The following is a 22008-nucleotide window of genomic DNA, read 5'->3' as shown; positions in this document are numbered from 1 at the left end:
GCCCCAAAAATATACATACCATTTCAATATAATAATAATCATGGCTCATAAGAGGTACCAGATATATATATATATATATATATTCAACATGTTCCATTACATAACTCGAATATTTATACAAAAGTGATCTCACATGCGATTATACATTCATTGAAAACTAGTACATGAATCTATAACATGTAAAATCATCTAACCAAAATGAATAAGGCCCTCAAGGGCTTACAAGTTCCAAGCCATAAGCCCGGTTACACAAAATGGTCTCTCGGATCCGTACATGATTAGCCCTTGGCTTAGAAAAAAATCTACAATTACAACAAAGAGCCTTGTGCTATCAAAACATATTCCCACGCCCTAATTTGGCGGGTTCACCACGTCCTTTCCTGCACCAAAACCCATAGGGATGAGCGTAAAGGCCAGTAGAGATTCTTTACAAAGTATATACAGTTATGCAAACTCCCAATGTTAAATACAAATGCAAATGCCATGCAATGCCATTTTAAAGAAAATTTCTTTACATGCTCTTCTTGAAAATCACCATGTTTCAATAATAGTTTGCAATCTCAACCATTTCGAAACTTCCAATATTTAATCAATAGGGGCGGTAAATATGACTCAGGTAATCCATAGGTTGGTGTCTGCAAGTAGGCTCAACAAGCACTACCAATAACCCCACTTTACCAGTTGCTAACCGGAAGGGAAGTGGTACCTCCTCTGCGCATGTTTTCGATCTTTCATCCCGGACACTCAGGCCAACTTATCAATTTATCTACACCTCCTAACCAGACTTACCAACGTATTTACCCCATAAACATTTCCTCAGTTCTTTTCTCAACAATTCCTTTCTCAATGCAAGATATTCAATTTCAAATCAAAACATGCAGTAACTAGTCAATAATGTATGCAAAATAACAATTGATGAAGTTATAATAATCATTCCCCTTTATTTCTTATATATATATATATATATCAACAATAATCTCGAATAAACGAGCTTTCACTCCTTCCGTTCCTTATTTTCTCATAATGGAGCCATGTTCCCATTTAAATTCATAGACAAATAGCCACATTTCCATTTCTTAAGCAATTGCAATAACATAATCATTTCAAGGCTATAACAACAATTGAACAATATTTTCTTTCCAACACCAACATTTTCCTCTATGTTATGAGATTCATCATTTGTAACTATAAACAAGAATCCCTCATTTCTTGAGCTCTTTTGATATACAAAATAACACATTAATAGTAAAACTTCATGTATTCCCATCATTTGTTTTGAAAACCTCCAATTTCTAGTTTTCTTCTCTACAAGCAACACCCACACACCCACACACACACACTAATCACTAGAAAAGGGCCCTCAAGATCACCCATTTTCCTTGCCTAAGATAATTTCAACTCTAAAGATGCTATCCTTGAAGGACTTGAGATCTTTAAAACCCACTTTTGAAAATCTCTACATTTTGGGTCACAAAATCAAAATCAACACCATAACTTCAAGAAGAACCCTTAAATCAACAACAATAATTGCAAAACATGCATATGTAACTTGAGAAAGTCCCTACCTCAAGGTTTGATGATGAAAGAGATGAAACCCTAGAGTCAAGATGGGAGATTTTTCGATTTCCACTACACCAAATGGAGCCCTAGCTTTGATCTCCAAGATTTGTGAGAGATAATGACTTTAGCCCCAAAGGATTGCAAGAAATCAAAGATTTTGAGTGCTTTGATGAGGGTTTTTAGAGAGAAGGAGCAAAAGTGTTCTTAGAGAGAGAGAGACATAGAAACAATGAGATACATTCAGTCCTAAAAGATAAAAAAAAGAAAGGGTTTTCAGACTGCCTAGTGCCCCGCGCGTGCGACATGTGCCCCACACGTGCGGAGCCTATCTCCCGCACGTGCGGCCCTCAACCCTGCACGTGTGGCCATCCCCGCACGCACCTTGCTCCACACCTGCATATATTGTAGTGTGCTGCCCCAAACCTCCCCTGAATTCCACACGTGCGGCCTCACCTCTCGTACGTGCGGCCCTGGTTCTCTAGCCCAGAAATTTCTCAGCTCAAATCTAGGCACTCTGGACTTGTAATGACCCAATTTTTTTTTAAATAGCCAGCGCATAATTTAATTGAGCAAATTTTCGAATTTGATTGCCGTGTAAATTTTGTGCGAAAACAGTTCGGTTTTGTATTTGTTAAAAATAGTTCCCGATCTCAGACAATTATGAAATTTTTATATGTTGTTCCCATATGAGTTTAGCACATTGGATAAAAATTTCAGAATTTAATGATGAGTATTTATTTGATGAAAATTCACGGACTGATTGGTATTCAGTTTAATTTATAGCAGAATTTAAAATTGAGTTATGGGTATTCGGACCATGATTTGAGATAGATCAGTTGGGGATTTATTTTAAATTATTAAACTCCATTCATTTTAGACCAAAATGATTGAATCATGACTCATTTGTAACCATGTATTATTGCTGTTGTTGTTATTATTTATTTTATAATCTTGAGAGAGTTACAAATATTTATGGTGTGCACCATCAAACGAAATATATTTTGTGATGAGAAAATATTATATCATTTTTGTCATTTATATTACAAAATATTATAATGATGTTGAAATATATTTTTAATTGATATATATATAGAGATTTATATGTATATGTATAGATAGAAGTGTATTGATTTGAAAAAAAAAAGGGGAAAAAGAAACAAAAAGGAAATAGAAAAAGTGGATTAGGCCACGTGTTCCCTTGCTTTTATTTGTTTCCTTGGTTCTTGGCAGAGAGGATATATCTCTCTCTCTTGGTCATCTCACACTCTCTCTCTTTCTTTCTACTCCCTCATTTCTCTCATCTCTCTCTAAACATCACCACAAATCCTTAATTCTTTTCTTGATCTAGCAAGATCTATTGAGTTTTTGACCCTAGTTCCTGAGGCCAAAATAAAGAGCTTGGCGAGAGCAACATTTTGATTGGTGGAGACAGAAATTCGACAAAATCGAAAATTTGGATTTTTGCTTGTTTCCTCTTCTAGCTTGAGGTAGAGATTTTCCCTACACTTCTTTATGCACTTTTACTTGATTATAGGGAGCTTAGAGTGGTATATAATTTAATTAGAATTTTTGAAAAAATTTGTGCTTTATTTGCTTAAAAGAGAAATTTTGAGAAAAATAAAAAAGTTGATGCCCAAATTGCAAAAGTGTAAACTTGGAATATGTTTGTAAGGTTATGAAAGAGTTATGCTTTAAATTTGAACAAAAACGGATTTTGATTCGATTGGTTTTGAAATTTTTACCGGTTTGTGGCCAAAAGAGCATTTTTAAAGAAAACAAAGGAATTACGTTTAACTTTTGGGGCTTTCGATCAAAATAGGATGTCATAGTTGAATAATGCTTGGAGAATGAGCTTGGAAAGAAAATGATATTTTCTTGGACATTAACAATATTGTTTTGCTTAATGTATCTGTTGGAATAAAACTGGCACAGTTAGAAATGGACCTTGAGAGGTTACCGGACGTGATTGTGATATGAAAACTAGTGTAGTTGTTCATATTTGATGAGATGTGAAATAGATTGTATTTATTAGAATTTTTTTTGGAATTTAATTGTTTAAATATCCGTTTAAAAATATCTGTTTTGGGTTATCGGTGGAGGATAGTCATGATTGTTGTAGAAATGCATGAGACTTAGGTAAATTGAACCACATTCTTCATTTGTTGTATTGGACATTGCATTACATTCATTTCATTAGAAATGTATCTGTTTTTAAGAAATGTTTGGAAATGTATTTGTTTGTGAAAAGATGAATACCTGGTGAATCTGGGTAAGGGGTGTAGAACTGCGTGGTTAGGTGTCTAGTCTTTCAGTTTACTGGTAAAAATGACAGTGGTAGTGCATTAGGGCCTACTTGCAAACACTCACTTAGAGATTCACAGAGCCTGTATTCATGTAACATATATGGTAAAAAAAAATGGAAATGATTTTATATATGTTGTTGCATCTCAGCATTGCATGCTTTATAAAAGGAGAGATAAACTGTTTTATCATGAGCATAGTATGAGCATACTCCTCTTTAGTCTTGTCATGGTCCATATGTTGTGTAGTATATCTCTACTAGGCTGTGGCTCACCTTATAAGGGAAACTATTTCTGGTACAAGTGCTATGCCTCCGCCAAGGCACTGACTTGGGAGGACTCGGAGTTGAGGCTTCATTTTTGTTTTGTGGTTATTTGTTGAATGTAAGCCCAAGGTTGTATTTGTGTGGGTTTGAATAACCATTTTGTGTAACCAGGCCTAAGCCTTGGAAATTTGTAAACCCTTGGGGGTATCTATTTGTTTATTTATTTGGTTTTGGATTAAACATATAATCACATTGAGGAACTAATTGTATCATGTAATGCAAATGTGGAGAATTATTTTTGTTTTCCTTTAAGGAGCCATGATGGTTGTGTTATCATTTGGGCATAGGAAATTGGGGCGTTACAGGACCTGACCTCGCACTCTCCGAGACAAGTGAAAATCAACATCGAATAACAAGAACAAGAATTCAATTGAGAAAAACCTTCCGGACACCACAAACCCCAATCACTTAACAAGGCTTCAAGTCAAACCGACACTTTAATAAGGCAAACCCAAGGTTTAACAAAGGAGAGCGGGCAAATGATACACCCGGTCATCACAACCTCCCCACCATAGAAAATTTCGTCCTCGAAATTTAAACCAACCATTTGAACAAAGGTTCTAGCCATGATAACTACATTATCAAAGTTTCAAATTACGACATCAATATTCAACCAACACTCACCATACCCATCATTATCATTACATCAAGATGACAATTGCTTATAATAGACATTTGAAATGAAGCATTTTAACAAAATATCATCCCTTCACAATCCCATGCTTAGATTAACAATTCATATAATAACATGTGATCAACAATTTAACACTTTTTCTCTTCAACACTAGGGAACATTATAAATCAAAACAATTAAGCATTTTCAAATAAATTCAGATACTTGGAGCGGACTTCCGCCTTTCTTTCCCACGATGCTTCTTCAACCCCGTGGTGTCTCCACAACACCTTTACTAACGGTATGGTTTTGCCCCATAGCATTTGTTCTTGGGTATCTAATATTTGAACCGGTCGCTCATCGTAAGAGGCATCCTCATCTACCTCCAAATCAATCCAATCTAGCACATGAGAAGGGTCGGGTTCGTACTTCCTAAGCATTGACACATGAAACACATTGTGAACCCCCGAAAGTTGTGGCGGTAAGGCTAACCGGTATGCCACTTCCCTAATTCTCTCCAATATTTCGAAAGGCCCAATAAACCTTGGGGACAACTTTCCACTTTTACCGAACCTCATCAAACCCCGCCTAGGTGAGATCTTAAGGAAAACATGGTCACCCACTTCAAAAGATAAATGTCGTCTCCTCTTATCGGCATAACTTTTCTGTCGGCTTTGGGCTGCAGCTAACCTTTTCCGAATGAGAGCAACTTTCTCAGTTGTCTCCCTAACAATTTCAGGACCCAACAATGGTGCATCCCCCACCTCGGCCCAACAAACTGGTGACCTACAAGGTCGGCCATGCAAGTCCTCAAACGGTGCCATCTCGATACTAGCTTAGTAACTGTTGTTGTAGGCAAACTCGATCAAGGGTAAATGCCTCTCCCAAGACCCCTTGAAATCTAGGACACAAGCTCTAAGCATATCCTCCAAAATTTGAATGGTACGTTCCGACTGCCTATCGGTTTGAGGGTGATAAGCGGTGCTAAAAGTAAACTTAGTTCCCAATGCCTCTTGGAGGCTTTGCCACAACCGGGCTGCAAAGCGAGGATCCTTATCCGACACAATGGTTATAGGAACTCTGTGAAGTCGAACTATCTCCCTAATGTACAACTCTGCCAAGTGCTCAATTGAGTCGCTGGTACGCATTGGGATGAAATGCGTAGACTTAGTCAACCTATCAACAATCACCCAAATGACGTCATTGCCCACTGCGTTCTAGGAAGCCCAACTACGAAATCCATGGTAACATGCTCCCATTTCCACTTGGCTATCGGCAAGGGTTGTAACAAACCCGCTGGTCTTTGGTGTTCGGCCTTCACTTGTTAACAAGTAAGGACTTTGACACAAAGGATGCAACATCCCGCTTCATACCCCTCCACCAAAACTGACGGTTGAGATCACGATATATTTTGGTGCCTCCTGGATGTACCGCAAGGTGTGAATGATGGAACTCCCGAAGTACTTCTTCTCTAATAGATTTAGGTACTAACAAACAGTTTAGGTAACGTACACTCTGATTCGAGTGGATGTTCAAACCCTTCTCTTCCTTCCCATTGGAGATTCTATCACGAATTGACTCTACTTCACGGTCTCCTTGTTGTGCCCCTTCAACTTTGTTAATCAAGATGGGTTGAGCACTCAAGGTAAATAACATTACACCCTCTTCGGACTCACCCAAGTGCAATTCAAACTGGCCGATATCCCCTAACATAACCCATTCCCGAATGGCCACACTTGCCAAACTACTCACTGATTTTCGACTTAAGGCGTCGGCTACTACATTGGCCTTTCCCGGATGATAGTGTAACTTGAAATCATAATCCTCCAAAAACTCCATCCACCTTCGTTGACGTAAATTCAAGTCTTTTTGGGAAAACAAATACTTTAGACTCTTATGATCGGAGAAAACTTCAAACTTCTCACCATACAGATAATGCCTCAAAATTTTCAACACAAACACTACCACTACTAACTCTAGGTCGTGGGTAGGGTAATTCTTCTCATGAGTTTTCAATTGCCGTGAACCATAGGCTACAACCTTTCCCCCTTGTATCAAGACACAACCAAGCCCATCTTGGGATGTATCACAATAAACGGTGTAACCCAAACCTCTCTCCGGAATAATCAACACCGGTGCAGTAGTCAATCTAGCTTTAAGCTTTTGGAAAGACTTTTCACAAGCCTCACTCCACACAAACTTAACCCCCTTTCTAGTCAATGGCGCGGCTAATCTAGAGAAGTCCCTTACAAAACGCCGATAGTACCCTGCCAACCCCAAGAAACTCCAGATCTCAAAAATAGTTTTAGGTTGCTTCCAATCCTGTACAGAGTCTATCTTTGAAGAATCTACAGTTACTCCCTCTCTTGACACTACATGGCCCAAAAACTTTACCTCGGTGAGCCAAAACTCACATTTCTCAAATTTGGAATACAATTGGTGCTTCCTAAGCAAATCAAGCACTACCCTCAGGTGAGCCTCATGTTCCTCGTCGGAAGTCGAATAAATTAGGATGTCGTCTACAAACACGACCACAAAATGATCCAAGTTCTCTCTAAAAATTCAGTTCATCAAATCCATAATGGAAGCCGGTGCATTAGTAAACTCAAATGACATTACAAGGAACTCATAGTGGCCATAACGCGTACGAAAGGTCATTTTCTGGATGTCCTTCTCCCAGACTCTCAACTGATGGTACCCCGACCTCAAGTCTATCTTTGAAAAGCAATAAGACCCTCTAAGTTGGTCAAACAAATCATTTATTCTGGGTAAAGGGTATTTGTTCTTGACAGTAACTCGATTCAACTTGCGGTAATCGATACACAATCGCAACGACCTATCCTTCTTCTTCGCAATGAGAGCCGGCGCTCCCCAAGGCGACGTACTTGGGCGAATAAAGTCTTTATCTAAAAGCTCTTGGAGTTGAATCTTCAACTCATGCAATTCTGCGAGTGTGAATCTATACGGCGCCATAGAAATTGGTGCCGTTCTAGGCACTAAGTTAATGGTGAACTCGATCTCCCGGTGGGGTGGCAAACTAGTAAGATCCTTGGGAAATACGTCCGGGTATTCACAAACTACCTTTGGCAACTCAACACAAGTCCTGTCACTTTCGCTATCCAAGGGAGTAGCAAGAAGGCCACTAAGCTCGTTTTTATTACGACGGTCAAAAACTAGCGACAAGACCCTATCAACCCGGTCTCCCAGAAAGTAAAAACAATCACCACCCCAGGTGCACACTGTGACCCCTTGATGAAAACAATTAATCACCGCTCGATACGAAGACAACCAATCCATGCCTAGAATAATATCAAAACTCAACATGTCTAGCAACACAAAAGCAAACGGGAGTCGACGCCCGGTAACCTTTATCTCACAACCGTGACACCCCCGATCTAAGTCAACTGTATCCCCAACCGGTGACTCAACTCTGAGTGAAGACGCTAACCATGCCACCTCTAACTCCAATGTAGATGCGAATGCAGCAAATATGAATGAATGAGATGCACCCGTGTCTATCAACACATTAGCCAAAGAATTACACATAACGAAAATACCTCTCACAACTGAGGATCCCAGCAACTACTCTGGAGCGGTAACAGCATACACGTGCCCCTGTGGCCTCTGATCAACCTGCTCATCTCTCGGAGCATAGGCCTGCTGCACTGACTGAGCCGAAGCAGCTCCCTGATTAACTTGCGAAGCTTGAACTGAGTGAGCTTGTTGGTGGTTCTGAGTCTGCCTCGACCCTGATGCGCCAGATACGCCTCCCAAATGCGGGTAAGCTCTCTTCATGTGCCTTGACTGACTGCACTGATAGCAAGTAGGCTCCTGCCCCCTACTCTGAGACTGACTCTAAGATCGGTTAGGTGGTGGTGGTGGCAACATCTGCTGTCCTCCTCCCTTTTACGGACATGCAAAGGCCTTGTGACTTGGTTGGCCACATTTGAAGCAAGAAAACCCACTCGGCGCGCTCTTTCCCAGGTCCACACTAGGCAAGGGAAAATTGGATCTAGACTGCGGCGGTTGGAACTGGGATGAAAAAGTGTTTCTGCTCTTCTTGTTGGGCATGTAGTCTCCTTGTGACCCTTGGCCCGTAGACCTCAAATTCTAAAGTCTCTCATCCTCGGCCTCCATGGTAATCTCCACCTGCGCGGTCGCCTCCACAAGACGGTCATAATTTCGAATCATGTTCCCGGCAACCTTGAACAAGATCGTGGTTCTAAGCTTCTTCTCGAACTCAATGCAACGGTGTTCTTTTGTCGCTACCAACTCCAGCGCAAACTGGGACAAACTAGAGAAGGCCGCTTCAAACTCAGCCACAGACATATTGAGTTGCTTAAGGTCTTGGAACTCCTACCCTAACCTCTCCCTAGTAGTGGGAGGTAGGTACTTGTCTTGGAAAGCCACCACAAAGGCTTCCCATGTGGCCCGCATCCCCCTTGAGGTAGTAACTCGCAAGAGTCATTCTAAGCTCACTGTCTTCTCTGTGAAGCATCTTGAATGTCTTCACTGTCTGTTCGAGCCATTCATCTGCTTTTTTAGGCTTGGGGCCACTATGGAACTCATCCGGCTAGGCTCGCAAAAACTCCCTCGTGAGGAAACTCGCCCTTGTCTCTATGGCGTTCTCCCTAGCTTGGTTCTCTACCCTTAGGATATTCATAGACTCCCTCAAGGCCCCCGCCATTTCTCGGGCTAGGGCCCTTATTGCGGCTTGACCCGCTTGCCCCGGTACTTCCACTTGCCCCACTTGCTTGGCCATGTTAGCTTGGCCCAACCCCTCTTCTTGCACCGGAACCCCTTGGACCAATACTTCGTGCACACCCCGGCGACCCCTACCACGCCTTCCACCTCTACCACCACGAGTTAGACCCTTCCTGACATCCTAATTAAGGAACAAGATAGATAATTTAGCACATAATTTCAAATGTGCTCGCGACTAGCCTCACACGTCAAACTACAACAATTATATATATATATATATTCTACCACACAAACAATTCAATTCACTCCACATAAGCACTTAGTCACGTAAGCATATATGGATTATCCTTTAGTGATGAGATTCGTCTCACAAAAAACCAAGAATTCTTAGCAGAACGAGTATTGATCAGGTAACCTTCTAATAAGACCTCAAGGAATTTAATAGGTGCGAATAACATCCCAAAAATCCAATCCCATACCCACATAGTCACATAAGCATGTTATCACGTAATCACGAAAAACAAAACATTTCCTAATCACGCGAAATGAACCCATTGTGGCAAAACAATCACTTCCCGCGAGCCCCAAGTATTCAAACTGTAACGCCCTGAAATAAACGCAACATGTATGATACATCAAGCCACATTCATTAATTAAATATAACCATTCTCCAACCTTTACATCATAGATCTCCAAGGTTTTATACAAAAGTTCCACATGCGGATATACATTCAATGATAAAAAGAGCACATGAATCTATAGCATGTGAAGCATTTAGTCTCAAACAATTAAAATGCCCTTAAGGGCTTACATCTTCCAAAGCAATAGCCTGGTTACACAAAATGGTCTCCTGGACCGATACACATTTAGCCCTTGGCTTACAAAAATTTTACAACAAAAATAAAAGAGCAATCTACTCTTCACAAAATAAATCCATGCCCTCAACTCAGCGGGATCACCACATCTTTACCTGCACCAAAGTCCCATAGGGGTGAGCATAAAACCCAGTAGAGAATTCTAACAAAGTATATACATTTATGCAAACTGTCAATGAAAAATGCAAATGTCAATGCCATGCCATGCCATTTTAAAGAATTTCATTTTATGTTCTTCTTGAAGATCGCCATTTTTCAATAAAAGTTTACAACCTCAACAATTTTCGAAACTTCCAATTTTAATCAATAGGGGCGTTAAATACGACTCAGGTAATCCCTAGGTTGGTGTCTGCAAGTAGGCTCAACAAGCACTACCAATAACTCACTTTACCGGTTGCTAACCGGAAGGGAAGTGGTACCTCCTCTGCGCGTGTTTTCGGTCTTTCACCCTGGACACTCAGGCCAACTTATCAATCTCATCTACACCCCTATCCGGACTTACCAACGTATTTACCCCATAACACATTTCCATAGTTCTTATTACCATACCATTTTCTTTCATACTGTAAATATCTTTTGTAACGCCCTCAAAAATAAACCCATCATAGCATACATCACGATAAATAAAAGAGTTTTCATATTACTATCATCAGAGTATTCTTACAAAAGGTATTACATGTTGACAATAAAAGTAAACGCCCTATAGGCTTACAACTTTCCAAGTCAACACTTGGTTACAAAAAGAGAGTATTAACTCTACACAAACAAGCCCTTGGCTTGATATACATGTAATATAACAAAAATAACAAAACAAAAAAAAAGTCTACAGCCTCAAGCCTCCCAAGCTACGTCCTTGGAGGTGGCATAACACCTGTACTTGAAAATGATGTCCCATATAGGGTGAGCCAACGCCCAGTAGAGATATGCTAAACATAATATGAGCAATAACTAAAACATTAGCACTTGATAAATGTTTAACTTAACAAAACTCAACTTATAAATATGACTCAGAACCTGGCCAAATAACTGAAATGAGACTACATCTCATGCCAACAATACTACAAACTGCCATTTTACGGAAATTGCGTCCGCGGGATTCGGCACCCATGTATTTTCATTCTCTTATGGCCATTTTACGGACATTTCATCCGTGGGACTTGGCACCCATGTATAGATATATTCGGATTGCCATTTTACAGAAATTGCGTCCGCAGGATTCGGCACCCATGTATAATTATATTCAAATGGCCATTTCACGAAAATTTTATCCGCGGGATTCGGCACCCATGTATTCAAATACACAACTTGATTAGTTTCAATTCACCTAATCATCATGCAATGTCTACAACAATCAAGACTATCCTCCACCGATAGCCCAAATTAGTTATTTCTAAACAGATAATAAATGCCTCAACAATTATATAATTGACATTTTTAAAAGTGAGCAATTTATAGATCCAACTCCACCATTCTATCTCATAATGAGCAAATTTCATTATCCCCAACTCAATTTCATAACAAATGTCATTAATTATACTAATGACCCAAATATACCCAAATATGGCATTTTTCCCTTTAAGCTCAATATTGACCCAAAGGTCCAAATATTATCAACAACAGCAATATTCTTATTTCTAGGCTCAAATATACATGTATAGGCTCAAAATACAAAACCCCTCTTTTATACATTTTGAAACCCTAACCTCCAAAATCACCCAACTCAACATTATATCAAAAAGACCAATAGTTTATGTCAAAGACCATAGGAATGAGTAGTTATTCCTACCTCAAGATGAAGAGCCCAAATGGAGGAGATGACCGAAACCCAAAGTGCTCCAAATCCAAGATTTTTCAGATTAAAAGGAAGCCCTCAACACCCTCTATCTTTCTTATAAAGAGCCTAGGTTAGAAACTCACTAGAAGTAGATCAATCCCTAGAGAGAAGTTGTTTAGAGAGAGAGAGAGCTCAGATCTAGGGTTTTTGAAAAAGAAAGAGATGAAAAAGTGAAGTGTAATCCCGCTGCTGTCTATTGATATACGTATGACCCGCTCGAGCGAAGAATAGGATGCTCGAGCGTCAGAAACAAAAACTGGACATGCTCGAGCGCAAAGATTCCCGCTCGAGCGCCAAAACACAACTGCAAAACACACTCGCTCGAGTGCAAAGGAAAAGCCACTTGAGCGTAGATTTTCCCCTTCCAGTACTTTTACAGACAAAGAACTACGCGCTCGAGCGCCAATATACCCGCTCGAGCGTAAGGAAAATCGCTCGAGCGTGAAAATGCACCTGGAGAAGTTTTGCAGAGGCACAAAATGCTAGGAGTGTGTAAATCCCGCTCGAGCGCAATAAGACCCGCTCGAGCGGACAATCAAAAATCAAACTCCGCTCGAGCGCAAAGGGACCCGCTCGAGCGTACCACCAAAAATCTAGGCAACAAGGAATGGGACTAAAGCTCAACCAACTTGTTCGAAACACGCCCAATACATTCTAAAACTCAAACACACGGAATTAGAGGATAACAACAAGATATACAACCACCAACTCCACGGAACCTAAGTCCGGAATACAACAATTAAAGGAAGAGAAACCGGGATCGCTATATCTTTAATCTAAAATTCACAATGCATAATAATTAATTGAATGAGTATGCAATGTAATGATCTTTCCATACCTCATAACATTTGTCCATTTTCAAATGTCTCTACAATAATGTCAACAATCACATTTCCCATTTCCTCTTTTCAATGTTCTTCCACAAGATAACCATACGTCATCAACACATAGTAACAACTTCTCATTTCACAAGTCTTAACAATTTAGTCTCTTCAAGATTATATGCAGTGTTTTCAAACATTAATCTCCAATGTTTATAATTCTCACAATCCATAGTGCACAACAATTTGTCATCTCACAACCATATATCATCACATATTTAACAATAGTTTCTAAACCAAATTCTTCATTTCGATATATCTATTTGATTGCCATTTTGTAAAAAAAACACATCATGAAGCCTACACATATCCATTCTTTTATCACAAGAAGAATAAAATCACTCTAGACATTTCCATACTTTCCAAAATCCCCAAATTTCTAGGGTTTTTCATCATAAACCAAACATTTCCATTTCTTTGGTGAAACCCTACCAAAACCATTTTTCTTGAGTTTAATAAAAGGGAGAATAACCCTAGGCTTAACAAAGGGTTAAGATTTAAAGACCCACTCTTAAAACTCTCTACATTTTTGGTCTCAAAATAAACATCAACATAAGATTTCAAGAAAACTTTTTTAAATCAACATCATTATAGCAAAACATGTATATATAACTCAAGAAATCCCTACCTCAATGCTTGATGAAGAAATGGAGATGAAACCCTAGCTTTGATGGAAGATTCTTCAATTTTCCCATAACACAAAGAGGAGCCCTAGCTTAGATCTTCAAGATTAGAGAGAGATGATGATGGATTTGGACCCGATGGATTACAAGAATCAAAGAGTTTTAGAGTTTTGATGAAGGTTTCTATAGAGAAGGAGGAGAAAATATGAGGTTTAGAGTGAGATAGAGAAGCCCCAAATGTGATACAAATTCGGCCAAAAGAGCTAAAAAAAAACAGAGGTTCGGCTGCCTAGAATCCCGCACGTGCGGCGCCCTTCCCCGCACGTGTGGAGCGCCTTCCCCGCACGTGCGATGGTCTTTCCCGCACCTGCCTTTTAGGCAGTGTGCAAGCCCTTCAAGCCTCACCCTCCCCGCACGTGCGCCTCAGTCCCCGCACGTGCGGCCCAAGGGCCGCGCATGTGCGGCCTTGGTCCAGCAGCCCAGAATTTTTCGGTTCGGTCCCTGGGCACTTCGGACCTGACCCTGCACTCTCCGGAACAAGTGGAACTCAATCACCGAAAGGCAAGAACAAAGTTTTTGTTTGAGGACTAAACTTCCGGACACTACAACCCAATGAGAAACAAAGGAGAGCGGAGCGAATAATTATTCCCGGTCATCACACAAACCCGGTAGCTTTGATACCAAGTTGTAACGCCCCAAAAATATACATACCATTTCAATATAATAATAATAATGGCTCATAAGAGGTACCAGAAATATATATATTCAACATGTTCCATTACATAACTCGAATATTATACGAAAGTGATCTCACATGCGATTATACATTCATTAAAAACTAGTACATGAATCTATAGCATGTAAAATCGTCTAACCAAAACGAATAAAGGCCCTTAAGGGCTTACAAGTTCCAAGGCATAAGCCCGATTACACAAAATGGTCTCTCGGACCCGTACATGATTAGTCCTTGGCTTACAAAAAAAGTTACAATCATAACAAAGAGCCTTGTGCTCTCAAAACATATTCCTATGCCCTAATTTGGCGGGTTCACCACGTCCTTTCCTGCACCAAAACCCATAAGGATGAGCGTAAAGCCCAGTAGAGATTCCTTACAAAGTATATACAGTTATGCAAACTCCCAATGTTAAATACAAATGCAAATGCCATTTTAAAGAAAATTTCTTTACATGCTTTTCTTGAAAATCACCATGTTTCAATAACAATTTGCAATCTCAACCATTTTGAAACTTCTAATTTTTAATCAATAGGGGCGGTAAATACGACTCAGGTAATCTCTAGGTTGGTGTCTACAAGTAGGCTCAACAAGCACTACCAATAACCCTAGTTTACCAGTTGCTAACCGGAAGGGAAGTGGTACCTCCTCCGCGCATGTTTTCGGTCTTTCACCCCGGACACTCAGGCCAGCTTATCAATTTATCTACACCTTCTAACCGGACTTACCAAGGTATTTACCCCATAAACATTTCCTCAGTTTCTTTTCTCAACAATTCCTTTCTCAATGCAAGATATTCAATTACAAATCAAAACATGCGGTAACTAGTCAATAATGTATGCAAAATAACAATTGATGAAGTTACAATAATCATTCCCTTTTATTTCTTATATACATACATATATATATATATCAACAATAATCTCGAATAAACGTGCTTTCACTCCTTCCGTTCCTTATTTTCTCATAATGGAGCCATGTTCCCATTTAAATTCATAGACAAATAGCCACATTTCCATTTCTCAAGCAATTCCAATAACATAATCATTTCAAGGCTATAACAACAATTGAACAATATTTTCTTTCCAACACCAACATTTTTCTCTATGTTATGAGATTCATCATTTGTAACTATAAACAAGAATCCCTCCTTTCTTGAGCTCTTTTGATATACAAAATAACACATTAATAGTAAAACTTCATGTATTCCCATCATTTGTTTTGAAAACCTCTAATTTCTAGTTTTTTTCTCTACAAGCAACTCCCACCCACCCCCCCCCCACACACACAAACACACACTAATCACTAGAAAAGGGCCCTCAAGATCACCCATTTTCTGTGCCTAAGATAATTTCAACTCTAAAGATGCTATCCTTGAAGGACTTGAGATCTTTAAAACCCACTTTTAAAAATCTCTACATTTTGGGTCACAAAATCAAAATCAACACCATAACTTCAAGAAAAACCCTTAAATCGACAACAATAATTGCAAAACATGCATATATAACTCAAGAAAGTCCCTATCTCAAGGTTTGATGATGAAAGAGATGAAACCCTAGAGTCAAGATGGGAGATTTTTCGATTTCCACTACACCAAATAGAGCCCTAGCTTTGATCTCCAAGATTTGTGAGAGATGATAACTCTAGCCCCAAAGGATTGCAAGAAATCAAAGATTTTGAGTGCTTTGATGAGGGTTTTTAGAGAGAAGGAGCAAAAATGTTTTTAGAGAGAGAGAGACGTAGAAACAATGAGATACATTCAGCCCTAAAAGATTAAAAAAAAACAAGGGTTTTTGGACTGCCTAGCGTCCTGTGTGTGCGGCATGTGCCCCACACGTGCGGAGCCTATCTCCCGTACATGCGGCCCTCAACCTCGCACGTGTGGCCATCCCTGTACGCACCCTGCTCCGTACCTGTATATATTGCAGTGTGGTGCCCCAAACCTCCTCTGAATTCTGCACGTGCGTTACCTCCCGCACATGCGGCCTTACCTCCCGCACGTGCGGCCCTAGTTCTCTTGCCCAGAATTTTCTCAGCTCAAATCTAGGCACTCCGGACTTGACCTCGCACTCTCCAGGATAAGTGAAAATCAACATCGAATGACAAGAACAAGAATTCAATTGAGAAAAACCTTTAGGACACCACAAACCCCAATCACTTAACAAGGCTCCAAGTCAAACCGACACTTTAGTAAGGCAAACCAAAGGTTTAACAAAGGAGAGTGGGCAAATGATACACCCGGTCATCACAGTGAAAAAACTTGAGAGTAATGTCAAAATCATCCTTCTTTACCAAAAAATAATACATAACGCTCTTTTACTTATAGTTAGCAGGCAACAAACGAAGAACTGGACTTTCCTTGTTTACCAGCGGTGTGTATTGCGTCCGTTGCTGTGATCACCCGAGGATCGCCTTTTCTTGCTGCCTCAAAAGTGCTCACACCACACCTGTAAATCAAAAATCACAAAATGGCAAACAATTCTAATCGTAGGAACCTTTTAAAAAAAAATGAAATAAAGAAAAAGAAAAGAGAAAAGCAAAATGCAATGCCTTTACATGTAGAGATGTTAGATGAAGAACAATGATGTTATCAGCTAAAATTACTTTGATCAGTCCAAACACTTCCATTCCAAGATTTGTTAATTGTGAATTAAACTACTCCATCTAAATTAAACTATAAACCTTCCCCAAACTATGAACTTTTAAATCAATGAATTGTAAACCCACTTCTTGTAATGATATTTGAAGGATTCAATTTGAAGCATCATACCAAACCAAAATAAATAAATAAATAAAGAATAATAATAATAATAATAATAATAATAATAAAATAAATAAATAAATAAAACTGAAAACTAGAAACTAGAAACCAGATTTGAACTAGTACCCCTTTACTTGATCCAAAAAAGAAAAAAAGAAAAAAAGAACTAGTACCCCTTTACCGTTAACCTTAAGAGGTTTTAAGATGATTAATATTTGTTTTGTTGGACTAATTGCATACATTTTTTTTTTCTGTTGTGAGGTGCCTTGTTAGTCCTTTTCCTCTTGTTCAAATAATATACAAAACCAATCATACATAAGAAATTACACACATTATAGCAGTGCAAGTTAATAAATTGATTAAATAGACTACTACAACACAAGAACCAAATTCTTAGTTCACACTAGGTTTTTTCTTCCAATAATTCATTTATACATCCAACATAAATATATTGCGTGTTTAACTAAATTTGCAATTGATCTAAGAAACATAAATGTGAAGTACCAACACAAAATACTCCTCGAATTGCCAAATCTGGAAATTAACATATACCCAGAACGAAATATGGTGGCTGTGAGAGAGAGAGAGCTATAATTTTCAAGAAATATACCAGAAGCCTAGAAACATTGAATCTCTCCCATAATGAGCTCAAACCAATTTTCAGGAAATATATCAGAAGATTTTGGCTTGTACACCCAAACTTGATTTACATTGATTTGAGTCATAACAATTTCTACAGCGAGCTATCTCAAAGATGGGGAAAGTGTCATAATTTAACTAGTCTCAAATGTCTAACAATAATATTTCTGGTGAGATACTGCTTGAATTGGTAGAGGCAGCTTAGCTACAGAAACTTGACCTCTCTTTAAATCATCTAGTTGGAGAGATACCAACAAAATTGGGAAGGTTGGTTTCATTGTTTGACCTTAAGCTGAATGATAACAACCTCTCGGGTAACATTCCTCAAATGTTTGGCAACCTTTCCAATATGGAGAATCTTAACTTGATCCCTATAGAACTGAGGGAACGCTTGAAACTATTAAGCTTGAATTTAAGCAACAACAGAATTGGGAAAAACATTCCTTTAGAGATAGGCAATTTACAGGGCCTTCAAAGGCTTGATCTTGGTTGTAATTCACTAACAGGTAAGATACCACTATAGATTGGTGAATTACAAAGCCTAGAAACATTGAATCTCTCCCATAATGAGCTCACTGGTTCCATTCCATTATCTTTTCATAATATGTTAAGTTTGACATCGGTAGATGTATCTTTCAATCAGTTTGAGGGTCCTATTCCTAACATGAAAGGTTTTCGAGAGGCTCCATTTGAGGGGTTCAGAGGTAATAAAGGTTTGTCTGGTAATGCTACTGGTTTGAAGACTTGCTCGCCTAAAATGAACAATGAGAATGGTAAAAAAAAGACAAACAAAGTTGGGTTACGAGTTGTCCATATTTTTAGATTTTTATTGCTTTTGCTAATGGTTCTTGGAATTTTTATGGCTTTTCATAAGAAAGTGAGGAACACAACAAATGAACCAAGACAAGTACATAATCAAAATTTGTTTGCAATTTGGAGCTATGATGGGAAAATGGTGTATGAAAACATCATTGAAGCGATTGGGAACTTTAGTACCAAACATTGTGTTGGGGAGGGAGGGTGTGGTACTGTTTATAGAGTTGACCTTCCAAGTGGTCAGGTAGTTGCTGTGAAGAAACTTCACGAATCACCTGACAATCTAAAAAGCTTTACAAGTGAGATCCATGCGTTAATAGAGATTCGCCATGAAAACATCGTAAAACGTTATGGTTATTGTTCACACCCGAGGCACTTGTTTTTGGTTTATGAGTTCTTGGAAGAGGGAATCTTGGGAAATATATTGAGCACAACGGATCAAGCATTACAATTTGATTGGATTAAGAGAGTGAATGTTGTCAAAGGTGTGGCAAATGCTCTGTCTTATATGCACCATGATTGTTCACCTCCAATCATCCATTGAGACATATCAAGCAAGAATGTTTTGCTTGATTTAGAGTATGTGGCTCACATCTCAGATTTTGGCACAGCTAGATTTATGAAGCCTGACTCATCCAATTGGACTTCATTTGTAGGGACCTATTGGGTACGCTGCTTCTGGTATGTAATTTTCTATTGGAGTGATTTTATCTCCAAGTCATCCATATAATGTTCATTTTAATTTATCAATCTTGGCGTATTAAGAGTTTTTGATTTCACTCGATTTAAAAGGGCTATTGAACTTCCAATTGTTATCTGGATATGGAACAATTATTTATATATTTTTTAATTACTATTTTCTTCTGTTGGTCATTTATTTGATTTGGTAGAACTTGCTTATACAATTGAAGTGAATGAGAGGTGCGATGTTTATAGTTTTGGGGTGCTCACACTAGAATTGATCACGAGGAAGCATCTGGGTGATCTAATCTCCTCTTTGTCATTGTCGTCATCCTTCTCCTCATCAACATCAACTGTGCATAGGATATTATTGAAGGATGTGTTGGATCAGTGTCTCTTACCTCCGAAGAATCAAGTGGCACAACAAGTAGTTATGGCTGCGAAACTAGCATTTGCATGTTTACAAGCCAATCCATTATCTCGGCCAACCATGAGACAAGTTGCCATGAAGCTATCAGATGATCATGTAACCATGAAGATATCAGATGATCAAAGTCCACCTTTGCAAAATCAATTTCATATGATAACTTTAGGACATCTCTTTTGATATCACTTGCTCGACCTCTTCAGTATTTGCCTTCTATCCTTAGAATGTATGTTGTTCTTGTTTTTCATTTTCGACATATTCTAGTCTATTTTTCTGCTATTTTTCACTACTAACAGTTTCAGAAAGTTTAAATAACTAATTTAAAAATATCTATAAGACAACCCAATAGTTGCAAGCATTTTAAATGAATGGGTCCAATAAAAAATTTCTACTTCTCTATCTTTAATTCATTCAACATTTGAGTGGCTCAGATGATTTAAAAATTTATAAGCTATAAATTCCACATTAGCCTTTTTCTACTCATTCTGTATTCAAAACTTGCTTGCTCTATTTCTTAGCAATTTGTGTGCTAATTTATTTATTTATTTACTTTTTTTACAGAGTAATTTGGAGATTCCTGTACAAAGTGGTGTTGTACAATGCTTCAAAGAAAGAGAAATTCACAAGGGTGAAGTTTGGACACCAAGGAAAAGTTAAAAGTGTCATTGAAACCAGAGCATAAGACATGTTGATTTAGCAACTTGTTTGCTAACTTTTGTGAACAAATAAGAAGAAATTGAAAAGAAAAATGAACAGCACGGATTTAGATTAGGATTTTTTGTAATAATTTTTTGAGTAATAATCTTACAATGGTGGTTTAAACCTCAAAATATAATCATTATTGTACTAAATATTATTTCAGATAATCATAATTATACAAATTTATATGATTGGGTATAAATGGATTTCTTTTAGTGGATGAGAATCATTATTATACAGATTTTCGAGGGATCCATCGATCTTCCCAAAACTTAATTGAATCCCCATTATCAACCTACTAACAAAGCTCTTTTAATAGAAGAGGTAGACATTCGAACTTATCGATCTAGGAGTGGGATAGCCTTTAAATGGATTCCTAGAGATGTAAATTAGGTTGCACATTGGTTAGCTTATAATATGAAGGATAAGCTCCCTTTTGATTGAATGGGGAACCCTCCTTCTGAGCTTAAGGTTTTTCTAGTGCTAGATTCTCCTAGTAAGCCTTATGACATTTCCTCGTTAAAAAAAAAAGAAGAGAAAAAAAAAGGAACTTACTGATAAGTCCCATGTACAAAGTTCAAGACCCAGCTAATCCTCAAACAAAACACTTGCACCAATTAGTCCTATACATTTTTAATTGTTCTCAAAAAATCCCATTTTTTTTTTTAAATTTATAGACACTGTTACATCTTACTACCGTCGGACTTCTGTCAAATAGTCGCCGGAGACTCGTCGGAATGTTCAACATCACCGGGAAGTCGTCGGAGTTTCGCCGGAAGTTCACCAGAGTGTTAAGAACGTTAATGGAAGTTGCCGGAATGTTCAGAATGTTCACTGGATGTTAAGAACATCATTGGAGACTCACCGGAATGTCTAGAATATTGCCAAAAAAAAAAGAATAAATGGAGAAATTAGAGCGAAAAAACATAGTAAAATGTGCTAAATATTGATAAACTACAAGGAAAAAAAATAAAACCACAAAAAACCAGCAACAATGGGAAAAACATATGCTATTTTTCAATTTTTATAAAGTTTAAGCAAATAATCTCCAATATTAATCAAACTGAAAAATAAGTTCTGAAACTGTAAAATGTTACAGTTTCAAAGCAAAAATTTATAAAGTATTTATCCTTATTAATCAAACTGAAAAACATGTTATGAAACTGTAAAATTTTACAGTTCTAAAGAATGTTAATTTTACAATTTTCACCGCCTGTAACTAAAACTCAAAAACTATTTGTTTAGAGTTTGAAAATTTTCTCCATTAGAACAGAAAAAGAGAAGTGCATAGCAGAGAAAATGTAAAAAAAATAAGAGATCAAAGGAGAGAGACGAATATAGAGAGATGATTGTATTCCGGCAACTATTTTTTGTTTAGATCAAGTTGGATTTGACGTACTACATCAAATCTGAGTAGATCTACTCATCTTCTTCATCTTCTTCGTCGGAAACATATCTTCTTTACCGTCGGTGAGGTAAGGAGTCGGAGGTCGGTGGTTGCCGATGAATCCCAATTGATGGTAGTCGTTGGTCGCC

General features: G+C 38.3%; 1 protein-coding gene across 1 annotated transcript; it reads left to right on the top strand.

Moving 5' to 3' along the window:
* The first annotated feature begins 18198 nt into the window (after positions 1-18198).
* On the top strand, positions 18199-19209 carry LOC114272220 (MDIS1-interacting receptor like kinase 2-like). Its single transcript, XM_082923255.1, has 2 exons — positions 18199-18355; positions 18476-19209. Exons 1-2 carry the CDS (start codon positions 18199-18201, stop codon positions 19207-19209), a joined length of 891 nt encoding a protein of 296 aa, XP_082779381.1.
* The last annotated feature ends 2799 nt before the right edge of the window (positions 19210-22008 follow it).

The sequence above is a fragment of the Camellia sinensis genome, chromosome 4 (assembly GCF_055761805.1).
Source record: "Camellia sinensis isolate YWXY chromosome 4, ASM5576180v1, whole genome shotgun sequence".
Lineage (NCBI taxonomy): Eukaryota > Viridiplantae > Streptophyta > Magnoliopsida > Ericales > Theaceae > Camellia > Camellia sinensis.
The sequence above is the reverse complement of the archived record's forward strand: the minus strand, read 5'-3'. Positions and strand labels throughout refer to the sequence as shown.

Coding starts and splice junctions, on each gene's coding strand:
- LOC114272220 (XM_082923255.1), top strand. CDS start 18,199: ATGGAGAATCTTAACTTGATCCCTATAGAACTGAGGGAACGCTTGAAA. Junction 18,356..18,475: donor TGGTTGTAATTCACTAACAG/GTAAGATACCAC, acceptor TGACATCGGTAG/ATGTATCTTTCAATCAGTTT.